Source organism: Nicotiana sylvestris, chromosome 9 (assembly GCF_000393655.2).
Source record: "Nicotiana sylvestris chromosome 9, ASM39365v2, whole genome shotgun sequence".
NCBI classification, from domain to species: Eukaryota; Viridiplantae; Streptophyta; class Magnoliopsida; order Solanales; family Solanaceae; genus Nicotiana; species Nicotiana sylvestris.
The window spans coordinates 188,169,942-188,196,107 of NC_091065.1; the positions used below are offsets into that span (position 1 = coordinate 188,169,942).

The 26,166-nt window shown below is 36.8% G+C and overlaps 4 protein-coding genes across 5 annotated transcripts; 2 read left to right on the forward strand and 2 right to left on the reverse strand.

Annotated features, from left to right (window-relative positions):
- The first annotated feature begins 936 nt into the window (after positions 1 to 936).
- LOC104231609 (uncharacterized) lies at positions 937 to 1,437 on the forward strand. Its single transcript, XM_009784624.1, has one exon. The coding sequence runs from the start codon at positions 937 to 939 to the stop codon at positions 1,435 to 1,437; it is 501 nt and encodes a 166-aa protein (XP_009782926.1).
- A 6,310-nt stretch (positions 1,438 to 7,747) lies between these two features.
- On the forward strand, positions 7,748 to 10,985 carry LOC104231601 (probable purine permease 10). Its single transcript, XM_009784616.2, has 2 exons — positions 7,748 to 8,020; positions 9,865 to 10,985. The coding sequence occupies exons 1-2, from the start codon at positions 7,984 to 7,986 to the stop codon at positions 10,983 to 10,985; spliced, it is 1,158 nt and encodes a 385-aa protein (XP_009782918.1). The 5' UTR covers positions 7,748 to 7,983.
- Positions 10,986 to 12,148: 1,163 nt separating this feature from the next.
- Positions 12,149 to 15,009, reverse strand: LOC104231602 (uncharacterized). Of its 2 annotated transcripts, none has more exons than XM_009784617.2 (6): positions 14,968 to 15,009; positions 14,539 to 14,898; positions 14,302 to 14,441; positions 13,478 to 13,624; positions 13,286 to 13,345; positions 12,149 to 12,757 (listed from the first exon to the last, which is right to left on the reverse strand). In XM_009784617.2, exons 2-6 carry the CDS (start codon positions 14,714 to 14,716, stop codon positions 12,581 to 12,583), a joined length of 702 nt encoding a protein of 233 aa, XP_009782919.1. In that variant the 5' UTR covers positions 14,717 to 14,898; positions 14,968 to 15,009; the 3' UTR covers positions 12,149 to 12,580. The 2 variants fall into 2 exon arrangements, with proteins under 2 accessions (XP_009782919.1, XP_009782920.1); XM_009784618.2 differs by having other exon boundaries at positions 12,149 to 13,109.
- Positions 15,010 to 16,746: 1,737 nt separating this feature from the next.
- LOC104231603 (chlorophyll a-b binding protein 50, chloroplastic-like) lies at positions 16,747 to 17,732 on the reverse strand. Its single transcript, XM_009784619.2, has one exon. It carries the CDS (start codon positions 17,648 to 17,650, stop codon positions 16,847 to 16,849), a length of 804 nt encoding a protein of 267 aa, XP_009782921.1. The 5' UTR covers positions 17,651 to 17,732; the 3' UTR covers positions 16,747 to 16,846.
- Positions 17,733 to 26,166: the final 8,434 nt, after the last annotated feature.

Genomic DNA, 26,166 nt, shown 5'->3' on the forward strand with positions numbered 1-26,166 from the left:
GTGTGGCTATAAATTATTGCATGAATGTAAATTATTTCAAAATATGGAAATGGATTATTCTTTTTAGCGCTGACTAAAAAGAAAATAAATTAATATAAATTAAAACGAAGGAAGTATAATTTTTCGATAAAGGGCGATCAACTGCGTAGCTTTGCCCCTTCATGTAGCACTAGAAGCACGATTATGGTGATATGAATGAGGAAGAAGAAGAGGACCTGGGTGAAACAACCAACTAGTCTAGCAACTCTAACTCAAAGTCAATCTCAGTTTGAAACTATACTCCTATACCTCCTACTAGAGTTTTAGTAGAACGACCACCAAAGAATGTGGTGCAACGGATGAGATTGCTCTTCCCTTAACTGTTGGACTGGAATCTACAACCTGGCCCCTAAATCAAGAGCTGGTCGACATAGAGCATATACAGTCGAAGAAGACAACGAGGAAGAGATAAAAAAAGTGTATCAAATGACCTAGAAATCAGAAGACCAGCACATATGATTTAGGTTATATCGGGCTCAAACAAGAAATTGGGCCAATATGTTATATTGGTTCAATAAACAAATAAGAAGCCCAAAATACAAAATAAGGTCTGGCCCAAACTATTTAAACATCCAGTCCATTTTCTTGTAGCATAATGGATACATCTGGAAGGCACTTGTTCCTTCCAGAACATCACTATCCAAATGCAATGCATAATTGTACATGTCATAGTGCAAACATGAGTAGGACAACAAATTAAGAATTACACACTTGTACTTAGTCCTACTCATATTGTCCCTAGTTTGATTCCTAAAATAGGTGTATAAATATGCATTCTGTACAACATATTATTCATTGAAGAACAGAAAATTTTCCTAAATCTCTACATGGTATCAGAGCAGTAGCTATCTGAAACTATTTGCCTACATTTTTTTTCTTCTTTCTCTTTATGTTGAAATGGCAACAAACTCCACAGATGACTCCTCAAATATTTCTGCAGCTAGAACAGTTAACCAACCAGCTGCTATTGTCATCGATTCCACTTACCTCTATTACTTTCATCCATCTGATTCACCAAGAATGGTTCTTGTCAACTCAGTTTTTATAGGAAAAAGATATGGAGTATGGCGTAGAGCCATAATTATTGCACTCTCTGCCAAGAACACACTTGGTTTCATCGATGGAACTTTTTCTGAACCAGATGCAACTTCCACTGATTTCAAGCAGTGGAATCGCTGCAATGATATGGTTATATCATGGATCTTGAACTCTCTATCTAAGGACATAGCTGAAAGTGTCCTTTATTCTAAAACTGCAAATGAGATTTGGAAAGAACTTGAAGTTAGATTTAGGCAATGTAACAGTGCTCAACTTTATCAATTACAAAAGGAGTTGAGTGATATAGTGCAGGGAACCTCTGATATAGCAGGATACTATACAAAGCTGAAAAGGATTTAGGATGAGTTAGATACCTTGAATACTTGTGAGCATTGTACATGTGAATGCAACTGTGGAGGAAAATCAAAGACTTTGAAGTCCCTTCAAGATGGCAGGTTATCTAATTCCTCATGGGACTTAATGATATCTATTCAGCTATGAGGAGTAACATTCTAATGCTTACCCCTCTGCCTAGCGTCAATCAAGCCTACTCTCTTCTCATTAAAGATGAGAAACAAAGGGAAATTCATGTTGCACAACACCCCGTCGAAACTGCTTTTCTGGCAGGAAATCAGCAAACCTATTTTCAAAAGTATGCTAATGGAGAAGGAAAATTCAAAGCAAACCTTGAAGGAAAGAAGAGTAACCTGCTGTGCACCTATTGCAAGAAACCTGGTCATTTCATTGACAAATGCTATAGAATCATTGGTTTTCCCTCCACTTTCAAGTTCACGAAATTCAAAAGATATCATGGAGGAACTCACAGCAATGCAGCAATTATGCATGAAGAAAACACAACTTTGTCAGCAAATACAATGGTAGAAAATACAGGAGGTAAGGTCATAACTCAAGAACAATTCAGTTAGCTTTATCAACTTCTTCAACAAGTAAAGGTGCAACAGAGTGAGCAGATTTCTGATGCAAATGCTAGTGCCAACTGTGTTGGTAAAACCGTCAATACCCCTAATCTATATTATTTTTCTTGTTTTCCTTACATGAATTTTACCTCCTGGATAATAAATTCAGGAGCTTCAGAACATATGACTTTTGATAATTCCATTTTATTTAATCTGAAGCCTCTAACCAAATCTCTATACGTCAGTCTGCCGAATTCATATAAGGTTAAGGTCAGTCAAGTTGGTAGTGTACATGTTCTGCCATATTTAATCCTAAACAATGTGTTGTATGTTCCAGATTTCAAGTTTAATCTAATTTCAGTTCACAAACTCACTAAACAACTCATGTGTACCTTGCTTTTCTCATCTTTTGGTACATTCTTGCAGGGCCCTTCACTGAAGAGGCCAGTGGTAGTTAGTGAAGTGAAGGAATATCTATATCTACTTAATCTAGTTTCTCTAAGTTCCGGACTAGTTCATGGAAATCAATCAGTTTTTAAGTCTTTTTTAGCTTGCAACAACCTTAAGAAGGACATTGTGTCTCACTCAGTTTCTTATTTAGCTAGAGTCAACTCTAATGTAAGCCTATGGCACAAAAGATTGGGGCACATGCCCCTATCTAGCATGCAAAATCTATCAAGTTTTTATTTTCCTTCTCTTGCCATATTTAATCATCCTTATGATGTATGTTCTCAAGCTAGGCAGACAAAGTTGCCTTTTCATTCAAGTCATATAAATACAAATTCCATTTTTCAACTAATTCATGTTGATACGTGGGGACCTTACAAGCTCCCAACGCATGACGGTTATAGATATTTTTTGACTATAGTGGATGACTATAGTAGAGCAATTTGGACCTACCTATTACGAACAAAAAGTAATATTTTTTCAGTTTTAAAATCTTTTCTAATAATGGTAGAAAGATAGTTTGCCACAAAAGTTAAAATCATTCGTTCCGTTAATGCTTTGGAATTAGGATCGGGATCTATTCTTTCAAAAAAAAATTCCTCTAATGTAATCCTTCATCAAACCTCTTGTATTGCCACACCACAACAAAATAGAGTGGTTGAGTGAAAACACAAACATCTTCTAGAGACATGCAGGGCTCTATTATTTCAATCTAATCTCCCCACTATGTATTGGGGTGATTGTTTGTTAACTGCTACTTTTCTAATAAATCAATTTCCCTCTAGAGTTCTTAATTTCAAAACACCTTTCGAATTTCTTTTTGGAAAATTTCCATCTTATGATTTTCTGAAATGTTTTGGTTGTCTATGTTATGTATCTACTTTACCTCATCACAGAACAAAACTTGAATCTAGATCTGTCAAGTGTGTTTTTATAGGTTATACTTTTGGAAAGAAAAGGCTATAAATTGTTGGATCTTCACTCTAAAGCCATTTTTATTTCACGAGATGTTATTTTTTATGAGGACACATTTCCTTTCTTCTCTCCTTCATCTGAACAACCAATTTTTCCTAAAGAAGTTTCTATTGTTCAAGACCCGAATCACTCTTTCTCTCAGTCTGATATCCATTTTTCCACAGAATCAGATTCTAACTCCCCTATACAACCTTCAATAACTTCACCTCGCACAACTCCTACCTCATCTCCTATCTCCAAGGATATTTCATCTCCATCTTCCCTACCCCTTCAACCTAAACTAAGGCGGTCTACTAGGGACCACAATTCACCATTATATCTGGCAGATTATGTGTGCAATGCTGTGTACTTGACTGATCTAACCAATTTTTGTCTTGCAGCACCAATCTCACCTACTACTATGAATTTCATTGACCTCACTCCTACAAACCAGTTCTTTTTTAACTCTATCTCTCACATCGTTGAACCTACAAGTTTCTCCTAGGCAGTTTTACATCCTAATTGGCAGGAAGCAATGACACTAGAACTTCTAGCCTTGGAAACCAATCAAACCTAGGACGTGGTTGAACTACCGAGAGGCAAGAAATCTTTACCTTGTAAATGGGTTTATAAAGTTAAATACAAATCTGATGGGAGCATTGAAAGGTTTAAAGCTCGCCTAGTTATCCGCGGGGACATCCAAAGAGAAGGAATAGACTACACTGAAATTTTTATCCAGTGGTGAAAATGACCACTGTTAGATGCATTTTAGCAGTTGCAGTTAAACGACACTGGAAATTGTTTCAATTAGATATCAATAAAGCTTTTCTTCATGGTGATCTACAGGAAGAAGTATATATGAGATTCCCCCATGATTGACTTCACCTTCTAATAATCATGTATGCAGGTTAAAAAAGTCCTTATACGGACTTAAACAGGCTTCCCGGCAATTGTACGCACGACTTACAGGTGCACTCAATTTCAAAGGATATTCTCACTCTCTTAACGACTATTCTCTATTTTTCAAGAAGACAGCTACTGGAATTTCTATTGTTATTGTTTATGTCGATGACATACTTCTCACAGGTGATGACCCTACAGAGCTTTCTAATCTCAAAGAATTCCTCAAGTTGGAATTCAAAATTAAAGATCTTGGAGAAGCTAATTATTTTCTTGGCATGGAACTGCTAAAGGAAAAAAATGGACTAATTATCAGTCAACAAAAGTTCACCTTGGAGTTTCTTTCTGAGTTTAGTATTCTTGATTCACGGCCAGTCTCATCTCTGCTAGACCCCAGTTGCAAGCTTCGAGCTGATGTTGGCAAACTTCTGCAAGACCCAACCATCTACAAGCGACTGATCGGAAAGCTCAATTTTCTAACTCATACTCGCCCTGACCTCTCCTTCGCAGTTCAGCATCTAAGCCAGTATATGCAAAGTCCCCGTAAACCTTATCTTAATGCTGGTTTACACTGTCTTCGTTATCTGTTGTCTTCACCATCACTTGGGCTTTTCATGAATTCAGAACAACAACAAACAACAACAACAACAACAACAACAACAACAACCTAGTATAATCCCACAAGTGGGGTCTGGGAAGGGTAATATGTACGCAGACATTTTCCCTACCCGAGGGGCAGAGAGACTGTTTCCAGGAGACCCTCGACTCAAGAAAGTGACAAGAGACGATATATTAGTACTATCAATAAACTCATAATAAAATAACATACATAATATAAAATAAAATAACAGCAATATAAGAAATATAGGAAGTACAAATTCAGAACCTTTTTTTTAATTAACCGCTTTTTGTGATTCTGATTGGGGAACTTGTCCGGAATCTCGTCGCTCAATCAATGGTTTCTATATCAACCTCGTAGGATCCCCTATTTCATGAAAATCAAAGAAACAATCTTCAATATCCATTTCCTCTGCTGAAGCCGAATATCGGTCTACGAAGAAGGTTGTTTCAAAACTTACATGGCTTGTACGCCTCCTGACGAATCTTTATTTCCCCCCTCCTTGCCAGTCTCCTTCACTCAGATAGCCAAGCGGCTGTTCACATTGCAAAAAACCCCGTTTTCCACGAACGCACCAAGCACGTGGAAATTGACTGCACTTTGTCTGCCAACAGTTCCTCGCGAGACTCATCTCTTTATCATTTGTTCCGACAAAATCGCAGCTCGCCGACATCCTCACAAAACCCCTTTCCGGACCTCTACACAGGGCCATCGTCTCCAAGTTGGGTCTGTTTTCTCACCCCTCCAACTTGAGGGGGGTGGTGGTGTTGGACTGGAATCTACAATCTGGCCCCTAAATCAAGAGTTGGTCGACATAGAGCATATACAGTCGAAGAAGACGACGAGGAAGAGATAAAAGAAGAGTATCAAATGACCTAGAAATCAGAAGACCAGCACATATGATTTAGGTTATATCGGGCTCAAACAAGAAATTGGGCCAATATGTTATATTGGTCCAATAAACAAATAAGAAGCCCAAAATACAAAATAAGGTCTAGCCCAAACTATTTAAACATCCAGTTCATTTTCTTGTAGCATAATGGATACAGCTGGACGACACTTGTTCCTTCCAGAACATCACTATCCAAATGCAATGTATAGTTTACATGTCATAGTGCAAACATGAGTAAGACAACAAATTAAGAATTACACACTTGTACTTAGTCCTACTCATATTGTCCCTAGTTTGATTCCTAAAATAGGTGTATAAATATGCATTATGTACAACATATTATTCATTGAAGAAAAGGAAATTTTCCTAAATCTCTATATTAACCAGAGGTCTCGGATACAAACCTTGAGTATGAAAAAATCCTTGGTAGAGAGCGCTTTCCCCCTAATGGGCCATACACGACGCGAATCCGGATATAATCGAGCTCCAATGCGGATACTTAACACCAGATGAAAAACTAAAAAAACTGCGTGATTATTTTTAACTCAGGACAAGAAAAAATAAAAAGTCTGATTCTGATAATACATTTGGAAAATAAATATTAGGTTAACTCAAGTCCAAATTAAAGGTAGCTCATGATTTTGAGTTAAGAAGACAACAATAAATACCCAAAACCAATCAACTCATATAGTCACCAGATTAAGATACAACGTATGCATAGTTTAAGTAGCATATGACAAAATATAGTACACAGCTGAAATTAACCACCAACCTAGGGCATTACTATCTTGATACGTTTTCTTAATATTAAAACATTAACCTCAAATGTTAGTAATTGGATTCTGAATTTAATTTTTTGAGTATATTTAATGGATTTCTTATTTGCCATCCATATTTAATGGGGTATTATCACATTTAGCTCGCGCCAGAATTTATTTATATTCGGTAACCAAAAAAGTATATAAAATTTGTATATTTTTTGTATATATATATACACACACACACTATTATTTTGAGAGTGACTATATAATATCATTTTCCCATATTTTATTTAATGGGGTATCAAGTTCTATCCATATATGTTCTGATCGCTATAAAGGAAAGAATCTTTCTCTCTCTCTTTTCTTCTTAATAATCTTAAAATTAAGAAAATGCCTTTTTTTAGATTTCTTATGTGCCAAAGATAGACCTCTTACGTGTAAAAATAAATCTCTCATGTATATAAAAAAAGATATGATCATAAAATTAAAAATAAATTTGTAAAAACCCACAAAATCATTTGACCCGGGCTAGCTCATGTATTATAGCTATATGTAAACCAGTAAAAATAGCACGGGATAGCCAGTTTTCGGACTGGTCATTCAAAAATAGCCAGTGTTTACGAAGTCAATGAAAAATAGCCATTATTTTGCTGCAAGAGAGACCGGTCCAGCATAATATACTGGAGTTCGGTGCACCTGTGTATGAACTCCAGCATATTATGTTGGACCGATACACTTTGCTGATTCCAGTATAATATACTGGAGACTGGAGCACCAATACTCCAAACTCCAGTATATTATACTGGACAATTATACTTGTTGGAACTCCAGTATATTATGCTGGAGTTCTAGTGTACTTATACTGGAGTTCCAGCATACTTATCCTGGAACTCCAGTATAATATGCTGGAGTTCAAGCATACTTATGCTGGAACTCCAGTATAATATACTGACGTATTTTCCGGGTTTTGAACAATGTTTTCGCTACGATTTATCTTTACATGAAAAATGACTAAATTTTGATTACTTTTGAAATTGGGCTATTTTTGAACGATCAGTTGTAAATCTGGCTATTTTTGAATTTCTCCTTGTAAGCCAGGAATTGGCTGGCCAAAGATAACCAATAAATTCTTGTTGTTGACAGCTAATAAGGACAGAAGCAGATTTACATCTGCAATTTATAGCATAGATGGAGCTGTAGAGTCTTGAAAATCAGTCATTTGTATATATAAATTACCAAAATGATGAGAAAAGAGACTTTATCTTCATGAGTATTTTGTTGATCTCTGTCTTTTTTTTCTTTAATATTTAGTATTCGAAATTTACTGATCCAATTAATTCAGATTGTGCCGCATACCTTTTCTTTTCCTTTTCTTTTTTCTTTTTTCTTCTTTCCATTCACATATTCTTCTATAAAATGGTTGATGCTCCAGTACTGCAATCTCATGTTCCAGGTAAGCTTAATATTTTGTTTTACATGCTCTTTTTAAAGGGTCTCTCTACCCTTCGGGGTAGAGGTAAGGTCTGCGTACATATTACCCTCCCCAGACCCCACTTGTGGGATTATACTGGGTCGTTGTTGTTGTTATTGTTGTTGCTCTTTTTAAAGGGAGCTTTGGAGCAACGTGGTTGTTTCTGTGAGACTTATAGGTCATGATTCGAGCCGTGAAATCGGCCATTTACGTTAGGGTAGGCTATCTTCCCTGTACTTGCGTGAATGCGGAATGTTTCGTGCATTGAGCTGCCCTTTATTGTTTGTTATTCTTTTGTTTTTGTATGTTCCAAAACGAATGATAATTTTTTATTATTTTGAAAGTTCTTTATTTTTTAGAAGTTCTTTAACTTCAGATATTCTATTTTAATTTTAGTAACATGCACTTATTATATATCGCAATAAAAATGTCATGACATATTTTAGATTGAAAGTTGTAAGGGTACTTTTTGATATGTGTAAAAACTCTTCTTTTTCTTACATTAATACGTGCTTAGTCAAATACCACCATAAAAACCAAAGGAAGTAATCTTTTTATTTATTTTTTGGTCTTATTTTCTCTTATTTATTTAGAATCATCTGTCAAGAATATTATTTATATGTTTTTTCTCTTATTGTTTTCTCTTTTTTGGATGTAACTATTTTGCTTTACACTAGTAGTAAATTTTAATTTGTGATAGCATGTAATTAGTTATCATTTTTACCATATTACCAATTAACATTTATTTTACTCGTATTTATCTAATAAGTAATTTGATTGTGCATATATTTTGTATACTATCGGACCATAGACTTAAACTCAATTACTTATGGTTTTGACACTTCAGGGCAGCATAGTTCAAAAACATTTTCCAGGACAGTGTTAAAGTTAGCAATATGGATTGTTGCTGTCTATATCGGTCCATTTAAACTCATCTTAGTCCAATATTATATACAACAAAAGTATAAATAAAAAAAATACTAGAAGTTCTCTATATCTTTACTGGCATATAAATCTATGTATTATCAAGATATATTCATCATAATTTGACTAGTTTTACGCTGCCTATCAACCTATCACAAAACCTTCCTCCTTCTTTTTTTTTTGTGTTTTTGACAAACAATATGAGCAAACTCTCATAAGTGGAGTTATTCCTATCATGTTCATATTATAAGTACAATATTCAAAACATAGGTTGCTCCATTCTAAAGGCTGCATATAATAGATGCTTGTAGTCCGGTCCTTTCCGAACCCCGCGCATAGCAGGAGCTTAGTGCACCGGACTGCCTTTTAGGTTGCTCCATTCTATTTTGTAGCTCAAACTTCACCATATATATGTCGATTCTTTCTATCTCATATTACCAGTTCAATTATCAAAAGATGATACAGTCAAACATCTTTATAACAGCCGCATTTGCTTCGATTTTTTTTGAATGCTATACCGAAGTGCTATTATAGAGGACATATATTATCATAGGTGGATCTAGAAATTTAAGTTTATGGGTTCTTACAGAAATCTTAAGTTAATATACAATAATGGCTGGATTAACAAACTGGGTTTCAAGCTAAATATTCTTATACATTTAATGAATTTTTCAATACAAAATACCGGATCTAGACAAAAGTTACTGGGTTCACGGGAACCCATAACTAATTAATGCACGGAATCCGCCCTTGTTAATATTATAATATAACATAAAAATCAGTTCCGAGAAAACTTGACTTTTATATTGAATGACCGTTATATAAAATGCTGTTATAGAGAAGTCTGACTGTAAATGAAATTTTCTGCAGTTCTTATGTTTTTAATTAGATGTCTACTGCAGGTGAGGAGCAGAAAGAGAACTCTGATAATGAAAACAAGTCAAAATCAGTTCCCAGCTTTGTACAATATAAATGGTGGATCCAAATTTCTATTTATTCAACCTTTGTTCTATCTGGTCAAGCAATTGGTACACTCTTAGGAAAACTATATTTTAATAAAGGAGGAAATAACATATGGTTAGCTTCATTATTACAAAATATTGGCTTCCCAATTCTCATCCCTTTCCTCTTAATACCATCATCAACCAATAAAAGTGACAAAAATAGAAATGTTAATATAAAGAAACCTTCTATTTTTGTTCTTGTTCCTCTTTATATTTCCCTTGGTTTATTTTTAGCAGGAAATTGTATGCTTTACTCTATAGGGCAATTATATATACCTGTTACCACTTATACACTTATATGTACAAGTCAATTAGGATTCAATTCCCTGTTTTCATTCTTCTTAAACAAACAAAAATTCACACCTTATATAGTGAACTCTTTAGTACTTCTCACAATTTCTTCTTCACTCCTTCTCCTCCAAAACGATGACGAGTCTGGAAATTCCATCAAGAAATACTCTAAGAAAAAGTATATAACTGGTTTTTTATGTACTTTAGCTGCATCTGCTGGTTATGGATTCATGCTTTCTATCACACAGCTAGCTTTTCAGAAAGTTTTTAAGAGGGAAAGTTTTCGATTGATCATAGAGATGACGATTTATGAGTCCTTAGTCGCGACAATGGCAAACTTGGTGGTGTTATTTGCAAGTGGAGAGTGGAAATTTTTGAACAAAGAGATGAATGAGTTTGAACTTGGGAAGAAATCATATGTTTTGACTTTGATTGGAACTGCTGTTTCTTGGCAAGGTTTTACAGTTGGTTCAATTGGGCTGATTTTCAAGGTCTCTTCATTGTTTTCCAATGTGATTAGTATTCTTGGTGTGCCTATGGCTCCTATTTTCTCTGTGTTATTTCTTCAGGAGAAAATGAATGGTGTTAAGGTGATATCAATGGTGTTGGCTATGTGGGGTTTCTTGTCATATATGTATCAGCATTACCTTGATGATTTGAAGAAAAAGTCCGAAAAGAATGTTTCGAGTAATGTCTCTGAGATTTCTCTCACTGAAAGAAGTTCGTAAAAAAAAAAAAGGGAGGGGGGGGGTAGCCGGTGCATGAAGTATCACACATTCACGCAAGGTCTGGAAAGGACTTGCATCGTAAGCAGGTGTAATGTAGGCAACCTATTCTTACGCAAGGGTCACTGATTCCACGGCTCAAACTTATGATCTATACCTATAGTTCAACACGAAGATAACTTTATCGAGATAATGTATAGACATTACTTTGAAGATTTGAAGAAAAAGTCCGAAACAAATGTTTCGAGCAATGTCTCTGAGGTTTCTCTCACTGAAAGAAGTTAAATGTGTAGACATGGAAGTTAATTTGTAGTTCATCTGAACTTCAGTGTAAGACTATAGCATGAAAAAATTTCGTGTAGTTTACCACACATTATGATTACTTGTTTCTGGCTCATCCACTGAATACTAGTACTAAACCCTAAGTTTCATGTTATGTTAAGGTGCTTGACTGAGTATAGAATTTAAGAAAGAAAGACTTTTGAAACTTGTGGTCTTGGACAAGTCATTACGACCACAAGTTTAAGGGTAAAATGAGACGAGTGAAAATTCTTTGAGGACAATTATAGATATGGAACATCTTGACTTTCCAGTTTCAAGTAAATTTAAATCAATACCAGCACAATCTGGAAAAAGACCAACTCAAATCACATGATTCATTACCTGAGAATGTACTTCTAATCCTTTTTTTCCCCCTTCTGGCACCCGGTATGGGGAAAACACTGGCACGACTAATTTGGATTCCTGTCGAGTAGCCCCAGTAAGGGGGAAAACACTTCTTACCAAGAGGTTCTCTACTTCCAAGGTTCGAACCTGAAACCTCTGGGAAAGGGTGGAGGGATTCCAACCATCCCGTCATCCCTTGGTGGTCTTGGCTGCAAATGAAATTGAATAATAGACTTTTAGATGATAAATGCTTCATGGATGGTGGCCAAGAATGTTACCATCCAATAAATGGTTGAAGCATTATAGCCCTTCACCAAAGCGAACACCCCAAGGATACCGCATAACAGCGTATAAGTACCTAATACAACAAATAGAATGAGTTCGACGACAAAACAAAGTAATCAGAACCAATGTTGGAAATGTAAATGGATATGAGCATCGAGTAAATCCATATGAAAAAGAATTAAGGCTTACCATTATCTAGCACTTCGGAAACTCGTGAAGCAAATACATCTGAATATCACAAAACCCCAGTTAATCAAAAACCACATACTACAGAGTATTCATTGATACAACTTGTTAGTTCTCTCCGCAAACTTCACAAGCATTAACAAGCTAGCTGTTTGACCTAAAAACAAAAACTAGCTATGAGCTTTGAGTACTGTAATGCAAATACATTTGTATTTGTTAGTTCTCTCAGGAATCTTCGCACGCATTAAAAGCTAGCTATATGATCTGAAACGAACAACAACAACAACGATAATAGTGTCAATAACTTTGAAATGATCATTAATTTCTTTCCTTGCCTCAAGAAGATAGCAATGATGTTCTCTTTCAAAAAGAAGAGCCTTTACATCCACTCATAGAATTCCTCAAACAGCATCAACAGAGCTCGAGTACTACCTCGCTATAATAGATCAGAAATTGATCAACTACATAAGACAACCCACATAATGAGCTCGAGGATATTTCTTTTTTAGTTGTGGCCATTGCACAAATAACTGATCAGCCATGCGTAGCTTGTAAAGAAGCAAACCACTCAAAGACAGCTTCCTGACTCTTGCAATGCTCTCCACGTAGAATATTGAGGACCACTTAATACCCAAAACCTGAAGCTAGCAAAGTTTCAATTAGCACCTCAAATATCACCTTGAAATTAAGAGAAGATATGGCAGCACCAATCCAATTCTGATCCTTATTGACAAAAGAATAACAGGGAAAGATTGGTAACAAACTCAAAATGTATGCAAGTTTGATATCACTGTGAGTAGTCGAGTGCTTTCTTTTTGATCCATTGACTGTTTCTTCCTCCCTTTTTTACATTTATTATTTATTTAACAGGGCAAATTTAGAGGATAAGAGTTCTGAATAACGTCATGCCATGATACGCCAAGGCAAATAATTATGGACTGTCAAGGAAAAGACAAAACGGTCCAACTCTATAGCCTGCTTGCTCTCGTCCTGTACAATTCAAAATACAGGAATGGACATTACTTTCAGATCATGGTAGTATATCCAAATTTTTCTTAATCGGGACTTTAACAGATATGATGCATGTAATCAGTACTCTAGCATACAATTTAACTATACAAATAAATTAAAGACGAAAGTTTATCCTCCAAATCCAATACACAAACCTTAAAAAGGAAGGCAATTACACATAGTGGGACACACGTTCCTGGGCCATTGCACAGAATCTGAGACAAAGTACCACACAGATAAATCAGAAGACTGATATAATAAGGAAAAATATCTGAAGACTGATAATTTCGGTTTTAAGGGGGAGCAAGGATGGGAGCGAAAGGTAATATGAGAGGTTTGTCTGATACCACTTGGGGTCTGATCTTGATCATTAACCACAATGCATGTGCAATTGCAACCAATGTGGTTCCGACTGAGGTTATATACGATTGACCAACCTCTCGACTTCGATATATCTGCAAGAATTCAGCTCCCCCTACTTCCTCAAGCGCTTCCTAGAATCATAGGTAACCCTATTAATAGAGACAATATACGGAATAGAAAATCATGATCAGTTAAGGGAGAAGAGCACAGTTCCGCGGTGTTGCATATGTATGTGGAATACTCTAAATAACTATAAGAAAATGAACACTCCTCTAGACCTAAGATTGATGATCCTAACAAACATACAGAGTATGGTTTAGCTCAGAGGCAAAAAAGCAAGGTACATAGATGTATGCAGACAACTTATAGCTAAATGTTTCCAGCACATATACAATCAAATCTCTCTATAACAGCCTCGTTCGTTCCGATATTTTTTTTGCTGCTATAGTGAAGTGCTACTATAAAGGACATATATTATACTGCTATTGTGGGATTATACTTGGGTTTGTTGTTGTTGTATTTTTATATTATAGCATAATATAAAACATAGGTTCCAAGAAAAACTTAGCTTTTATAGTGAATTGTTGTTATATAGAGATGTTGTTATAGAGAGATCTGATTGTACATGGAATCAATGGTTGAGTCATGATTTTCACTAAGTGGTGTTGTCAAAAAAAGAAGTAAACAAACCAAAAGGACAAAGGGATTCAACATATAGTATAAATACATAAATTAAAAAAATTGCCTAACTACACAGTGTAATTTTCTGGCAAAGGGGTGTCAAAAAGATTAAATTGATGTACTATACCTTACCAACTAAGGAATCCTCAAACATTTTGGCTTTTTGGAGACTCATATTATCCGTAGCAGCAGCAATATAATATCTCGGCTTAAACCTCTCTTTTTGAAGGACATATAATAAATTTAGCATTTCTGCTGTGTGACCACCTACATTATAATTGAACTAAAAAAAAATTAGAATGAGTATAAACAAAAGGCAGTAAAACAGGAAAAGGATTGTCAGACTTAAAAATTAAAATGAGACCTGAACCAAGAACAACAAGAGTACTGAGGAATCGTGGTGATTTGGAATGAAGCGGCTTGCTGCTCCAATAAATAACATAAATAATTCGTATCACAACTACGGCGATGACACCAATAGTTAATAGAATTGCAATATTTGATGATGCCATGGTAGGGATGCAAAAGTCTTCCTTCTCCATTACAAACAGCTCTGCCCCTCAGCTAAAGATAGAGATCCTAAAATACAGTTTAATCAATCGAAATTGAGGAGAAAATCCATCAGATTGTCAAATTTGCACCTGTGAATTCTGAAATCTCCGGAAAAATAAGAATTTCGCAATCTGTATTGCCAAAGGTAGCTGGGTCGCCCTTATTTGTCATTCTTAAAAAGTCCATTATTTCTTTTTCGTCTACTGATTATTAGTAGCCCAAATTTCTATTTGTTTTTAGCTTTGACTAAAGAATCACATTTTTTATTAAACAAATTGGTTCTGTTACCGGGAATATGATAATTTTTTCTTTAAAGCTACATTTTATTCGTGGGGCCTTTGTGGTTAGGTTTGGATCATTGTGGTTAGGTTTGGATCGTTTTCCGCGAAAAGAATCAAATTAAGTGAGTCGATTTTTCAAATATTAGAACCAAACCAAATCAATTAAGTCGGTTTTTCTCGATTCGGTTTATGTCGGTTTTTCGATTTTTTTGGTTATTTATCGGGTTTTTTTAAAATATAAGACATACACTACCAAACACACATTTCGGCGACCACATTTTCAACGTAACACTATCAAATCAATTGCCCTTTGAGAAATCTATTATTTACCAAGATATATTAATGATAATTGAATCAAATAATGATGAATAATTTAAGGACTCAATTAAAAATATATTATTTTTAACATGAAATAGACTCTTACACTTAACAAAAGAAAACTACCAACTAAACTAGAATGTAAAGGTAAAGAACTGTACTAAAAGTGCAAACGATTAATATTTAGTATAAATTTTTTAAAACTTTGTATAAAAGTATAAATATATATAGGTGTAATAATAAATTTAAAAATAGCTACTCCTATAGTTGGTTCGATTTTTTTTTTTAATTAAAACCAAAACCAAATCAAATTTGATCGATTTTTAAATTTCAAAACCAAAACCAAACTAAACCAAAACGTATCGATTTTTTTGGTCGATTTGGTTTGGTTTTCGGTTTCGTTCGGATTTTCGGATTTGTATGAACACCCCTAGGTAGAAATGACATGATGTAACTATTTTTAAGAATGTTATTTAAAATATATCCATAGTTTACGTTGTATTTAAAAATTAGCCAATTTGCTCAAAATTTAAGGTACATCCTGAAGTTTCAAACACCAAACTTCAAACTTCTAGACATCGTGTCCTACAATTTTAAAATTATGTTCAAAAATTCAAATTTTATGTCATGAATTTTAAATTAGCAGTTCAAAATCCATGACACTAAGTCCTAATTCAAATTTAGCATGTGAGGATGAAAAAATTTAGGATACTTGATCCTGAAGTTTGGATAAATTGACTAATCTTTAAATATATTATATATTGTGGATATATATTAAGTAGCATGTTTAAACGTGGCTATTGGTGCACTTCACCCTTAATTTTGAATAAAGGCCCAATCATTCATTCTAATCGGCCCATTTTATTTTATTTTATTTTATTTTATTTCGGGAGTCAATTATAGGTAAGGTATCTTTAGATTTGGAGAAAAAATCAATAACAGCCAGATTTACATGTATTAATTGGAAAAAAAATCACAGTTTCAAAAGTAATCAAAATTTAGCCATTTTTCATGTAAAAGATAAATTTGAACAAAAATACTGTTCAAAATCTGGAAAATATTCCAAACACAGGTGCTCCAATCTCCATCATATTATGCTAGAACTTTTCATGTTACAGCAAAATAGTGGTTATTTTTTAATGACTTTACAAATGCTGACTATTTTTCAATTACAAATCCTAAAACTTGCTAGCCCGTGCTATTTGACCTAGATTTGGGGAGTCGATAATTCTGCTTATAAGAAATTTGGAACTGTTCTCTTTGCAATGACTTTCCAGAAATCATTTGTATTGACTAGGAAACCAGTGCTGCTGTTATCTTTGTTCCAAGACTTCTGCATTAGCAACTTGGGAGTCATTTTCCTCCTTTTAAATTGTATTTGATTTATGAAAGGAAAATGTAACTGAGAAAAACACAATTACTAGAGACAAAACAAATTCATATATAATTTCCTGTAATTCACAATAGCTTTACAAGTTCATCAAACAATCAACTAATAGAACACATTATATTTTAAGAACTTCACTTTCCGGGGACAAAGTTTGTGGCATAGGCCCATGCGTTGTTGTTTACTGGGTCTGCAAGATGGTCGGCAAGGTTCTCCAATGGACCTTTTCCAGTGACGATAGCTTGAACGAAGAATCCAAACATGGAGAACATAGCAAGTCTACCATTCTTGATTTCTTTCACCTTGAGCTCAGCAAAAGCCTCTGGGTCATCAGCAAGACCCAATGGGTCAAAGCTACCACCGGGGTAGAGTGGGTCAACAACCTCACCAAGAGGCCCACCAGCAACACGGTAACCCTCAACAGCTCCCATCAACACAACTTGGCAAGCCCAAATGGCTAAGATACTTTGTGCGTGAACCAAACTTGGGTTGCCCAAGTAGTCAAGTCCACCCTCACTGAAAATCTGGGATCCAGCCTTAAACCATACAGCTTCACCGAACTTAACACCGTTACGGGCCAAGAGCTCGGGGAAGACACAACCAAGAGCTCCAAGCATGGCCCATCTGCAATGGATCACCTCCAACTCACGATTCTTGGCAAAAGTTTCTGGATCGGCTGAAAGTCCAGCAGTGTCCCATCCATAGTCACCAGGGAACTCACCAGTCAAGTAGCTTGGAGACTCACCAGAGAATGGCCCCAAGTACTTGACACGGTCAGGACCATACCATGGGCTGCCAGAGGAGACAGGCTTAGCCTTGGTAACAGTCTTCCTCATAGTAACTTTCCCATTTCCAATGATTTCAGAGGAAGATGGTGAGAGTTTTACTGCCTTTCCGGCAAATGAAGAGGAAGAGAGAGCCATTGTAGCAGCTGCCATTGTAGAAGGAAGATGAGAAACTCTTGAATGCAGCTACTACACAGAAAGAATGTTTGTTTTGTGGCTTGAGTTTCATATGCCCTGCACCAGCAGTATTTAAATGACTCTGAAGGACAAAAGTCCTTATCTTAGAATATCATTGTCTGCTTTTTCATTGGTGTAATACATTTTTTAACTTGGTTCATGTCCATTTGGCAAAGTTCAGCACCATTAAACATGACTAGATATTTTTAGATACATTATGCTAAAGAAAATCTAATCCAGTGCAATTTTCATCTCTTACTGCCAATGTTAAATTTCCACATCAGATAGTGGATTATTGCAAAATCTAGACCAATAGCATATTTTACTAAGAGCAACTCATGGCCATGCAATAGTTCACACATTTCTGTTTGTTGGCTATTAAGAAAATGCATAAGTACCCCTGACCTATACTCGGATTTCCAACTACACACTTTTTCTTTGCGGGAATCCTATTACCCCCCCTAAACTTATTTTAAATGGAATTATTTGCACTCTTAACACTGACAACCAAACTATTAGCAAGTGGTGAGCTACACGCGCCCCCACATATATTTTTAGTACTTTTTTTTATTCTTTCTTCTTTTTTTTTATCCTTTTTTTTATTTCTTATTATTCTCATTTTTTTTTGGTTATTTCATTCTCTTTCTTTTTGTTTTGGTCATCGGTGGCATAAAATGGTGGTCGTCGGAATTTCACAAACACCATTTTTTCCGGCGATTTTTTTTTCCGCCAACAAATTTTTACCCCTATCTAAGTGTGTTTTGTTTTTTTATATATATAATTTTTCTTGAAAGTGTAATTTATGTGTGGGAAGAAGAGCAAAAGAAATAAAACGAATATAAGCTGAGAAAACTTTTTCCAGTTAAAATTTCAATACATCATTTTTTTCCGGCGTGGGAAGGTTTTTCGATGATGGATTCTCCACCCCCCCCCCCCCAAATCGGAATGTATTTTGCTTTGCTTATGAATAGATCTTTTTGAGTGTTTAATTTGTGTGTGAAAAGAAAAAATGGAAGAAAAACGGTTAGACAAAGTCACCGGTGAATAAATATCCGCCGGAATTAGAGAAGAAACGAAAAAAAAGTAAAGAAAAAATAATAAGAAAAAGGAAAAGGAAAAAAAAGCAAGAAAAAATGATAAAAAAGAATAAAAAAATAATCTGAAAATCATTTTTTTGCTTCTCACTCTCCTTTGGGAGAGTGAAATACACACACTCTGCCACGCCAGCGTTAAGGATGCAAATAATTCCATTTAAAATAAGTTTAGGGGGTAATAGGATTCCCACAAAGAAAAAATATATAGTTGAAAATACGAGTATAGGTCTGGGGGGTACTTATGCATTTTCCCTGAAATAATAGGATCATTACTTGTATGAGTGTGTATATACTTCTTTATGAGACAAAAGAAAAATAACTTAGAAATTTCTGCTAGCGTTTGACCATAGTTTCTAAATTTGTTTTAAAAAATCTGATTTGGATAAAGTTTGGTTTGGAGATGAAAATCTGTTTGGACATAATTTTTCAAAACATATTTCACTTTTTTTTTTGAAAAAAATATGAAGTGTGACTTATACTCATAAGTTCTAAAAATTATCAAAAATACCCAACAATACCAAACAAACAAACTTGTTAATCTTGTATATGCAGAACGTTCATCGATGCCATTCATTATTATTGTCACAAACCATAGTCTACATAATATACTAGCCATAACCTGATATTTTAATATCAAGTGCTAATAACACAATTACTATAATATTACAAGATCCATCACTCCAAAAAAAATGATAGCAATTAGTTGGGTCATATTAGATGGTGGGTCTTTTTATAAAATACAAAAATTTGGGTTAATTTTTAAAATTGTTTAAAAAATCCAACAGTGATATTTTGGGCCAAAAATAGGTCTAGAGCTGTTTCGGATTTGAGAATTTTCTTTTCAAAATTTGTCAAAACATGGATAAATCTATAAACAAACATATTTTGTCAACTATTTTTGAAAAAAACTTGGCAAACTCTATGATCAAACGGGAGTTTTGATAATGTAAGCAGTCTAATAGCCCATTTGGCCAAGCTGCAAAAATCAGCTTATTTTGAGAAGTGTTTTTTTTCAAAAGTGCTTTTCTCAAAAGTACTTTTGGTGAGAAGCAGTTTGTAATTGGCTAATTAATTTGAAAAGCACTTCTGAGCAGCAATTAGTATTTGGCCAAGCTTTAAAAACTGTTTCTAAGTGTATTTTTCTCAAAAGTGCTTCTCAAAAAAGTGCTTTTGGAGAGGAACTACTTTTTTCTGCTTCTCCAAAACTGTTTCTGCTTCTCCTCAAAAGCACTTTTTTTTATTCCAAAAGCTTGGCCAAACACCTCAATTTTGGCCAAAAATACTTTTGGCAAAGAAAAAAAATACTTTTGGCCAAAAAGAAACTTGGCCAAACATGCTATAAGTGTCCAACAGTTAGCTAGAGAAACATAAAGAATATAAAAACAAGAGTGAAATATTCTCTTCGTTTGATTTAGAAATAAGAGAATATCTGATAAGTAATTAAAGTTGCAAAAGTGACTACAACCCTGCCTTGTGGTCCTTGTCGATAATGGGCGTATATGCAACTAAATTTAATGCTCATGGCCATTTCACTCTTTTTACGAACCATTACGTGCAATTAACTTTTAGATGACTTGACAGGGTGGTCACGCCCAACTATGCCTTATAAAAAGGACAATGCGATCGTTGCAAATATAATCCGGTTTACAAGTCCGGAGTCGAATCCCACAGAGAGTTAACCTATCAATCACAATCTTTAGACCCACTAAACTCTTCAGAACCAGCTTCCCAATTGTTTGAATCACAAGTTGATGGTTTCTTTAGTAACTAAGATTGCAAGTAAATTAAACAGGCTGTAAACTAAAACGCTAAGGTTGTAAACAATGATGAGATAAAACTAAGGTAAAGATTTCCCCTATTGATGGAATCCCTTCTGTTTATGCTTCATACAAATGTACCAACACTTCTCTATCAATCATGAACGCTCGTCTTACCATAAATCTCTCCCGAGTAATCACAGTAATATACTATTGCACTCTCCCGAGATACACTAGCTAGCTTTAATTAACACAGTTCACTTAAGATTGCACCCAAGGCTTCGTTATCCCTAATCCCGCCTTTAAACCCGCAGTTATAGATTCCTCTTATACTTTAGGAGTGGTGTTATTCAACAATAACCTAAATATGCACTCTCTCCCGAGTTATGCACACTAAATAGGCACAGCTAATTGAGGATCCTGTCAATTAACTACAACAAGAACATAGTTGAATAAATAAAGATTGAAACTAGCAATTTGTATTCACATAAACAAGAAGTTCATCCCCCAATAGGTTCCATCAAAACCTTAGACAAAAGATTTAGCTACTCATAACTATGGGTAAACAAACTAAGATAAGATCCATCATAAACTAGCAATCAAAATCAAAGAAAAGAAGAAAGATGTTTTGGGTGATCTCTCACAATTGTTTTTCTTGCCAAAATACTCTAAAAATCAATACATGCCTCTCTTGGGCGAAGTCTAGTGTTTAAAATAGGTTTTAGGGCTAAAAATCCCGTGTTTGCACTTTAGTCCCTGCACTTTTCTCGTGCCTGCCGCGGTCGCGGTGGAACCGCGGCCAAACAACTCCTCTGAATCTCCTTCTGTCCGCGAGCATCCTTTACCGCGGTCGCGGTGGAACCGCGACAGAGTTATTTTTCTGATTCTTCAGCCTGTTTTTGCGTGGTTCACTTGGGACATTTCACGGTTGACCTCTCTTTCTTCATTTTTTTGACTCCAAAAGTGCTCCCTAGCCTTCCCTAGTCATATATAACCTGCAAATCATGAAAAGCACTAATAAGAGCATTTTGTTATCACTTTTACTATTAAAACTATGCAAGAAGGCGGTTATTTAGGGCCTGAATATAGTTAAATTCACCTATTATCAACACCCCACACTTAAACCCTTGCTCGTCCTCGAGCAAGCTAAACCACACTTAAAAGCCTAACCGTTTGATGCTTTACCCCAAATATGTCACACCCACCATTTTGACGGAACAACCTAAGCAATGTGCCGGTCATACCCCAGATGCAGACTCTACTGCCATGACACACTTGCACTCACTCTAAGTACTCTAACAGAGGTGAAGACTTACTTTTCCTTCCCGAGTTACATTCCCTCACATCAAAAGTCTGAGAGAAGTTCCACACGCATAAAATTCAAACACAAGGAACTGAAGATAGAATGAATTCACTCACTCTCAGCAAAGAACATTCACATGCCGAACAGACACACCATAAGCTTGCCCCTAATGTAGTACTCTACTAATCGAGATGTTTTAGTCAAAGATCAAGAGGTCTTTATTTGGTTGTAATGTAGGCTAAGAGACATGTAGGATACATTTGGATGTAGTGACTAACCTCCCCAAGCACTTTTAATACACACTTCCTTTTATCTCAATTTCCCTGCTCAGCCTAATCATTCCTCTACATTTTTGTTTCACAAGTGACCCCTACTTTCCTTTAGTTTTTTTTAAGGTACCAGTGCACCATTCAAATAATTCATTCCTGATTCCCCATTTTTTTCGCTAACTCCCTACCACCCCACACTTTGACTTTTGTATGTTCTTTAGTGATTCAAGTGCTTTTCGGAGGTATAGGTTCAAACAATCAGCTATTCAAACACAAGGATATAGGTCATTATAGGGTTATCAGAAAACAGGCTTCAGGCTCAAAGGGGTTAACTATGGCAATATAGACAGGTAGATTCACCATTATATGTAGGCTTACACAAAGAAATGCCTCAATCATCTCTAAAACCCAACAACTTCTATTTCGCTTTGCAAACACACAGGGCAAGTTCTAGGTATCGCACGCACGCATAGAATGCAAGTAAAATCTCACACACACTTAGCATGTAACTCGTTCGGGATCAGTATATCAACACACTCATACGAGCGTTCAAGCAAAGCAAGATGTACAAAATTAAGGCATAGATTTACAAGCCCACAACTGAGCCTAGACGTCACACTCTCAAGTTCATTTTAGTTGGTTGCAGGTGTGTACATCAGAGGTAGCATTCTAGCCTTTACCCATCTTAGTCTTAACTACCAAAGAAAAATCTACCTAACTCGGTTCAAGAAAAAACCTTGGAAAAGAACCGTGGCCAAAAGAAAAACCAAGGGGGACTTACTACACTACCCAAAAAGAAAAATAAATAAAATAAAAAATCTTCATGGACTACTTCCCTCAAGAGTACTGTCCCAGTGGTCCGTCCTCAGGAAGAGTCCTCTACCTTTAATTTTTTTTTATTTTTATTTTTTTATAAATATATCCGACTTGGACCCTCAAGAGACCCGTCAACAAGTGTTCGTCGTTGGGCCAAGTCAGACTCCTAATATAATTACAGCCAATTATATACAGCAACATCAATTTCATGCTACAACACACACAATGTCTATGTACAGTACACATATAACTAGAGCAAGTCTCTCACCCCACACTTAAAATCATGGCATGTCCCCATGTCATATCAAGAAAGTAAAGAGCAGAAGGGTAAGAAGACTTCCCTGAGACTCAATCAGAGTCGGAGACTGTGCTGGGGTCTACATGGCAAGCTCTCCCCAAAGCACGGAACCATGCCATGAACCTGTTCTCAGACCGGGCCTGCCTCTAAGACATGGCATTCATCCGTGTGTGTAGGCCATCCACTGAGGTGCGGAGATCCGCGACCTCATCCTCCAAAGAACGTAGCATAGGCCTGGTAGACTGAGATCTGGCAAAGCCTGCCCCAGTATGGGGATGCCGAGAGGGTCCGGCACTATCAGTAGATCTCCTGGACGGTGCAAGAGGAACCGGGTCATCATCCTCAGCATCTATCACAATTGTTGTACGTGTGCCCCTGCCCACTCTGATGCGTGAAGCTCAGAATGGTGCTTCAGGTGCCAATGCTCCATCAGCAGGATCAGTGGGGACCCTCCTCCGCAAGCACAGTGCAGTCACCAAGGAAGGGAAGTAAAATCCCTTTGACAGCAGCGGTCCTCGCAGGACCATTTCATCACCAATTACCTGTGCTGCATCAAAATCCTTCTTCGTCACGAAGCACCAAGTCAATAGGGCTCTGTTGAAGTTCACGTCTGTGGTGTTGCTGGAGGGCATGAACTGGCTGCAGATGACAGTCAACCAATACTTAGCCAAGTGCGTGAAAGAGTTGGAGTTCAGGGTGATGTGGTCCTTGATCCAAGTTGGTCGCCCACCAGCACAAAGTACATCAGTCATAACTTCCCACGTGACACCTGGTCTATCGTGGTAGTAGTCAATATCGCCCGTGAACCGGGGTAGCCTCAATACATGGCAGATAGTTTCAATTGAGGCATCTACCCCTGTGCCTCGCACAGTCACCTCCCGCAATATATGTGCTGGGCAGTTCGCGTAGAACTCCCTAGCCATCATCCGGTGCGCTGGGCCGGGGTCATCAAAGAGGAATTTCATTTCTCGCCTTCGAATTTCTTCATATATTTCCTCCTGTTCCACGCAGAGGTCTGCCCGGTCAATTTGCAACTCATGAATGAAGTTCTTACCAGCCTTGGCGTGAAAATCGTCCTCCGCTCATTCCGATTCAAACCTGGACTCGTCATATGTCGGCTGTTGGGATGTGCCCGCCCCTCTCTTTTGCTTTTTAAGGGCCATAATACCTGCAATGAGTCAGGAAAATTCATAACCATCAAATTCATCCTAATTAGTGTCCGTCAGATGGGTACTCAGACTTCGCCACCCGATGGCACCAAAACACCATCCCCATTGAGTTCTTCTTGGCAGACTAGCTACACAAGCAAGGTAGGGAAGGTTACGATCTCCACAGAGGTCTCACAACAGAACTATGTACAACATTCGGCCTACACCACCCTACACTACTCCTGCACATATTATCAAACAGTGACAACACCCCCAATAACCAAGTATAACACCCCCTAATTAGGAGTGGGTATAACCCGCCCCATAATATCACAAAAACTCCAATAATTCGACCCACATGGTGCATAATAACAACTACACCCCAAAAAATGATTTCTAGGCCAAAACATCATAAACACCATGAAGGCCCACACACTATGACACCAAACAATTTCACAACAGTACCATACAACAATAAAAATCATGAAAGAAAGCAAAAATTGACAAAAGTTATACTAACCCTACCTAGGGTTAAACTAAATACAATTATGCTAAATTATACTAAGTTAGAAGATGAAATAGAGAGAGAGAAAGAGCAACTTACTTGTTTGGTTGAGGGAAAGTGGATGAAGAAGGTGGATAGTAGGGGAGGATGATAATGGAGTGATGTGAAGATGAGAAGAGAAGAGAGAAGATAGAGAGAAGTGGGAGAGAAATTAGAGAGAAGGGAGTGGGGGGTGTTTTGCTGAATCTGGGCGAATTGGGGGGGTTTTAGTGGTAGGTGGGGGGTATTTTGGGTAAAATGTGAAAAGAGAAAAAAATTAAAACGAAAAACTTACCTGGACCCCGTTTGCGTCTGCCGCGGTTCTGCCGCGGTCGCGGTAGGACCGCAGTAGACCAAGTTCAGAGGGTCTCCCTGGCCGCGGTTTTACCGCGATCGCAGTGTAACCGCGATGGCCTGGGTTCAGAGAAGGGTCAGTACCGCGACTCTGATTCTGACATTTTTTTTAATGTTACACTTACAACAATTTCGCGGGTTGCCTCCCACGTAGCGCCTAATTTAACATCACTGCACGACGCAGGAAGAGCGCATTTAAGGCTCACTCGACCTCTGTGGTTCAGTCAGATGCAGTTCAGCCCCTTCTTTAGGCTCGCTCATACCCACATACAACTTCAATCTATGACCATTGACTCTAAATGTACGAGAGTCATTCTCAGTGGCAACTTCAATCGCTCCTGACGGGAAAACTTCAACTACTCGAAATGGTCCAGACCATCGTGACTTCAGCTTACCCGGGAACAACCTCAGTTTTGAGTTGTATAGCAATACCATGTTCCCAGGTTTGAAGTTCCGCTCAACGATGTTCTAATCGTGTAGCCTCTTCATTCTCTCTTTATATAGCCTTGTGCTCTCAAAAGCAAGATACCGGAACTCCTCAAGCTCATGCAGTTCTGTGACTCTTGACGTGTCCGCAACTTCCATGTCTAAATTTAGTTATTTCAGTGCCCACCACGCTCTATGCTCAAGTTCTACAGGTAGGTGACAGGCCTTCCCAAACACTAACTTGTATGGTGACATACCAATTGGTGTCTTGAAAGCTGTCATGTAGGCCTAGAGTGCATCATCTAACTTCCTCGCCCAATCAGTTCTCGTAGCGTTCACAGTTTTCGTTAACACACTCTTGATTTCCCTGTTGGATACCTCAACCCGTCCACTAGTCTGCGGGTGGTAAGGAGTAGCCACCTTGTGACGCACATCGTATTTTGTAAGCAACTTCTCGAAGGCTCTATTGCAGAAGTGAGTGCC

Excerpts from the sequence above, each read along its gene's own strand:
- LOC104231602 (XM_009784617.2), bottom strand. The coding sequence starts at position 14,716 with ATGGAGAAGGAAGACTTTTGCATCCCTACCATGGCATCATCAAATATT. Across the intron at positions 13,625-14,301 it reads AGGATTCCTTAGTTGGTAAG|GAAGCGCTTGAGGAAGTAGG; the intron begins GTATAGTACATC and ends CTATGATTCTAG. Across the intron at positions 13,346-13,477 it reads TCAAGATCAGACCCCAAGTG|ATTCTGTGCAATGGCCCAGG; the intron begins GTATCAGACAAA and ends ACTTTGTCTCAG.
- LOC104231609 (XM_009784624.1), top strand. The coding sequence starts at position 937 with ATGGCAACAAACTCCACAGATGACTCCTCAAATATTTCTGCAGCTAGA.
- LOC104231603 (XM_009784619.2), bottom strand. The coding sequence starts at position 17,650 with ATGGCAGCTGCTACAATGGCTCTCTCTTCCTCTTCATTTGCCGGAAAG.
- LOC104231601 (XM_009784616.2), top strand. The coding sequence starts at position 7,984 with ATGGTTGATGCTCCAGTACTGCAATCTCATGTTCCAG. Across the intron at positions 8,021-9,864 it reads ACTGCAATCTCATGTTCCAG|GTGAGGAGCAGAAAGAGAAC; the intron begins GTAAGCTTAATA and ends TGTCTACTGCAG.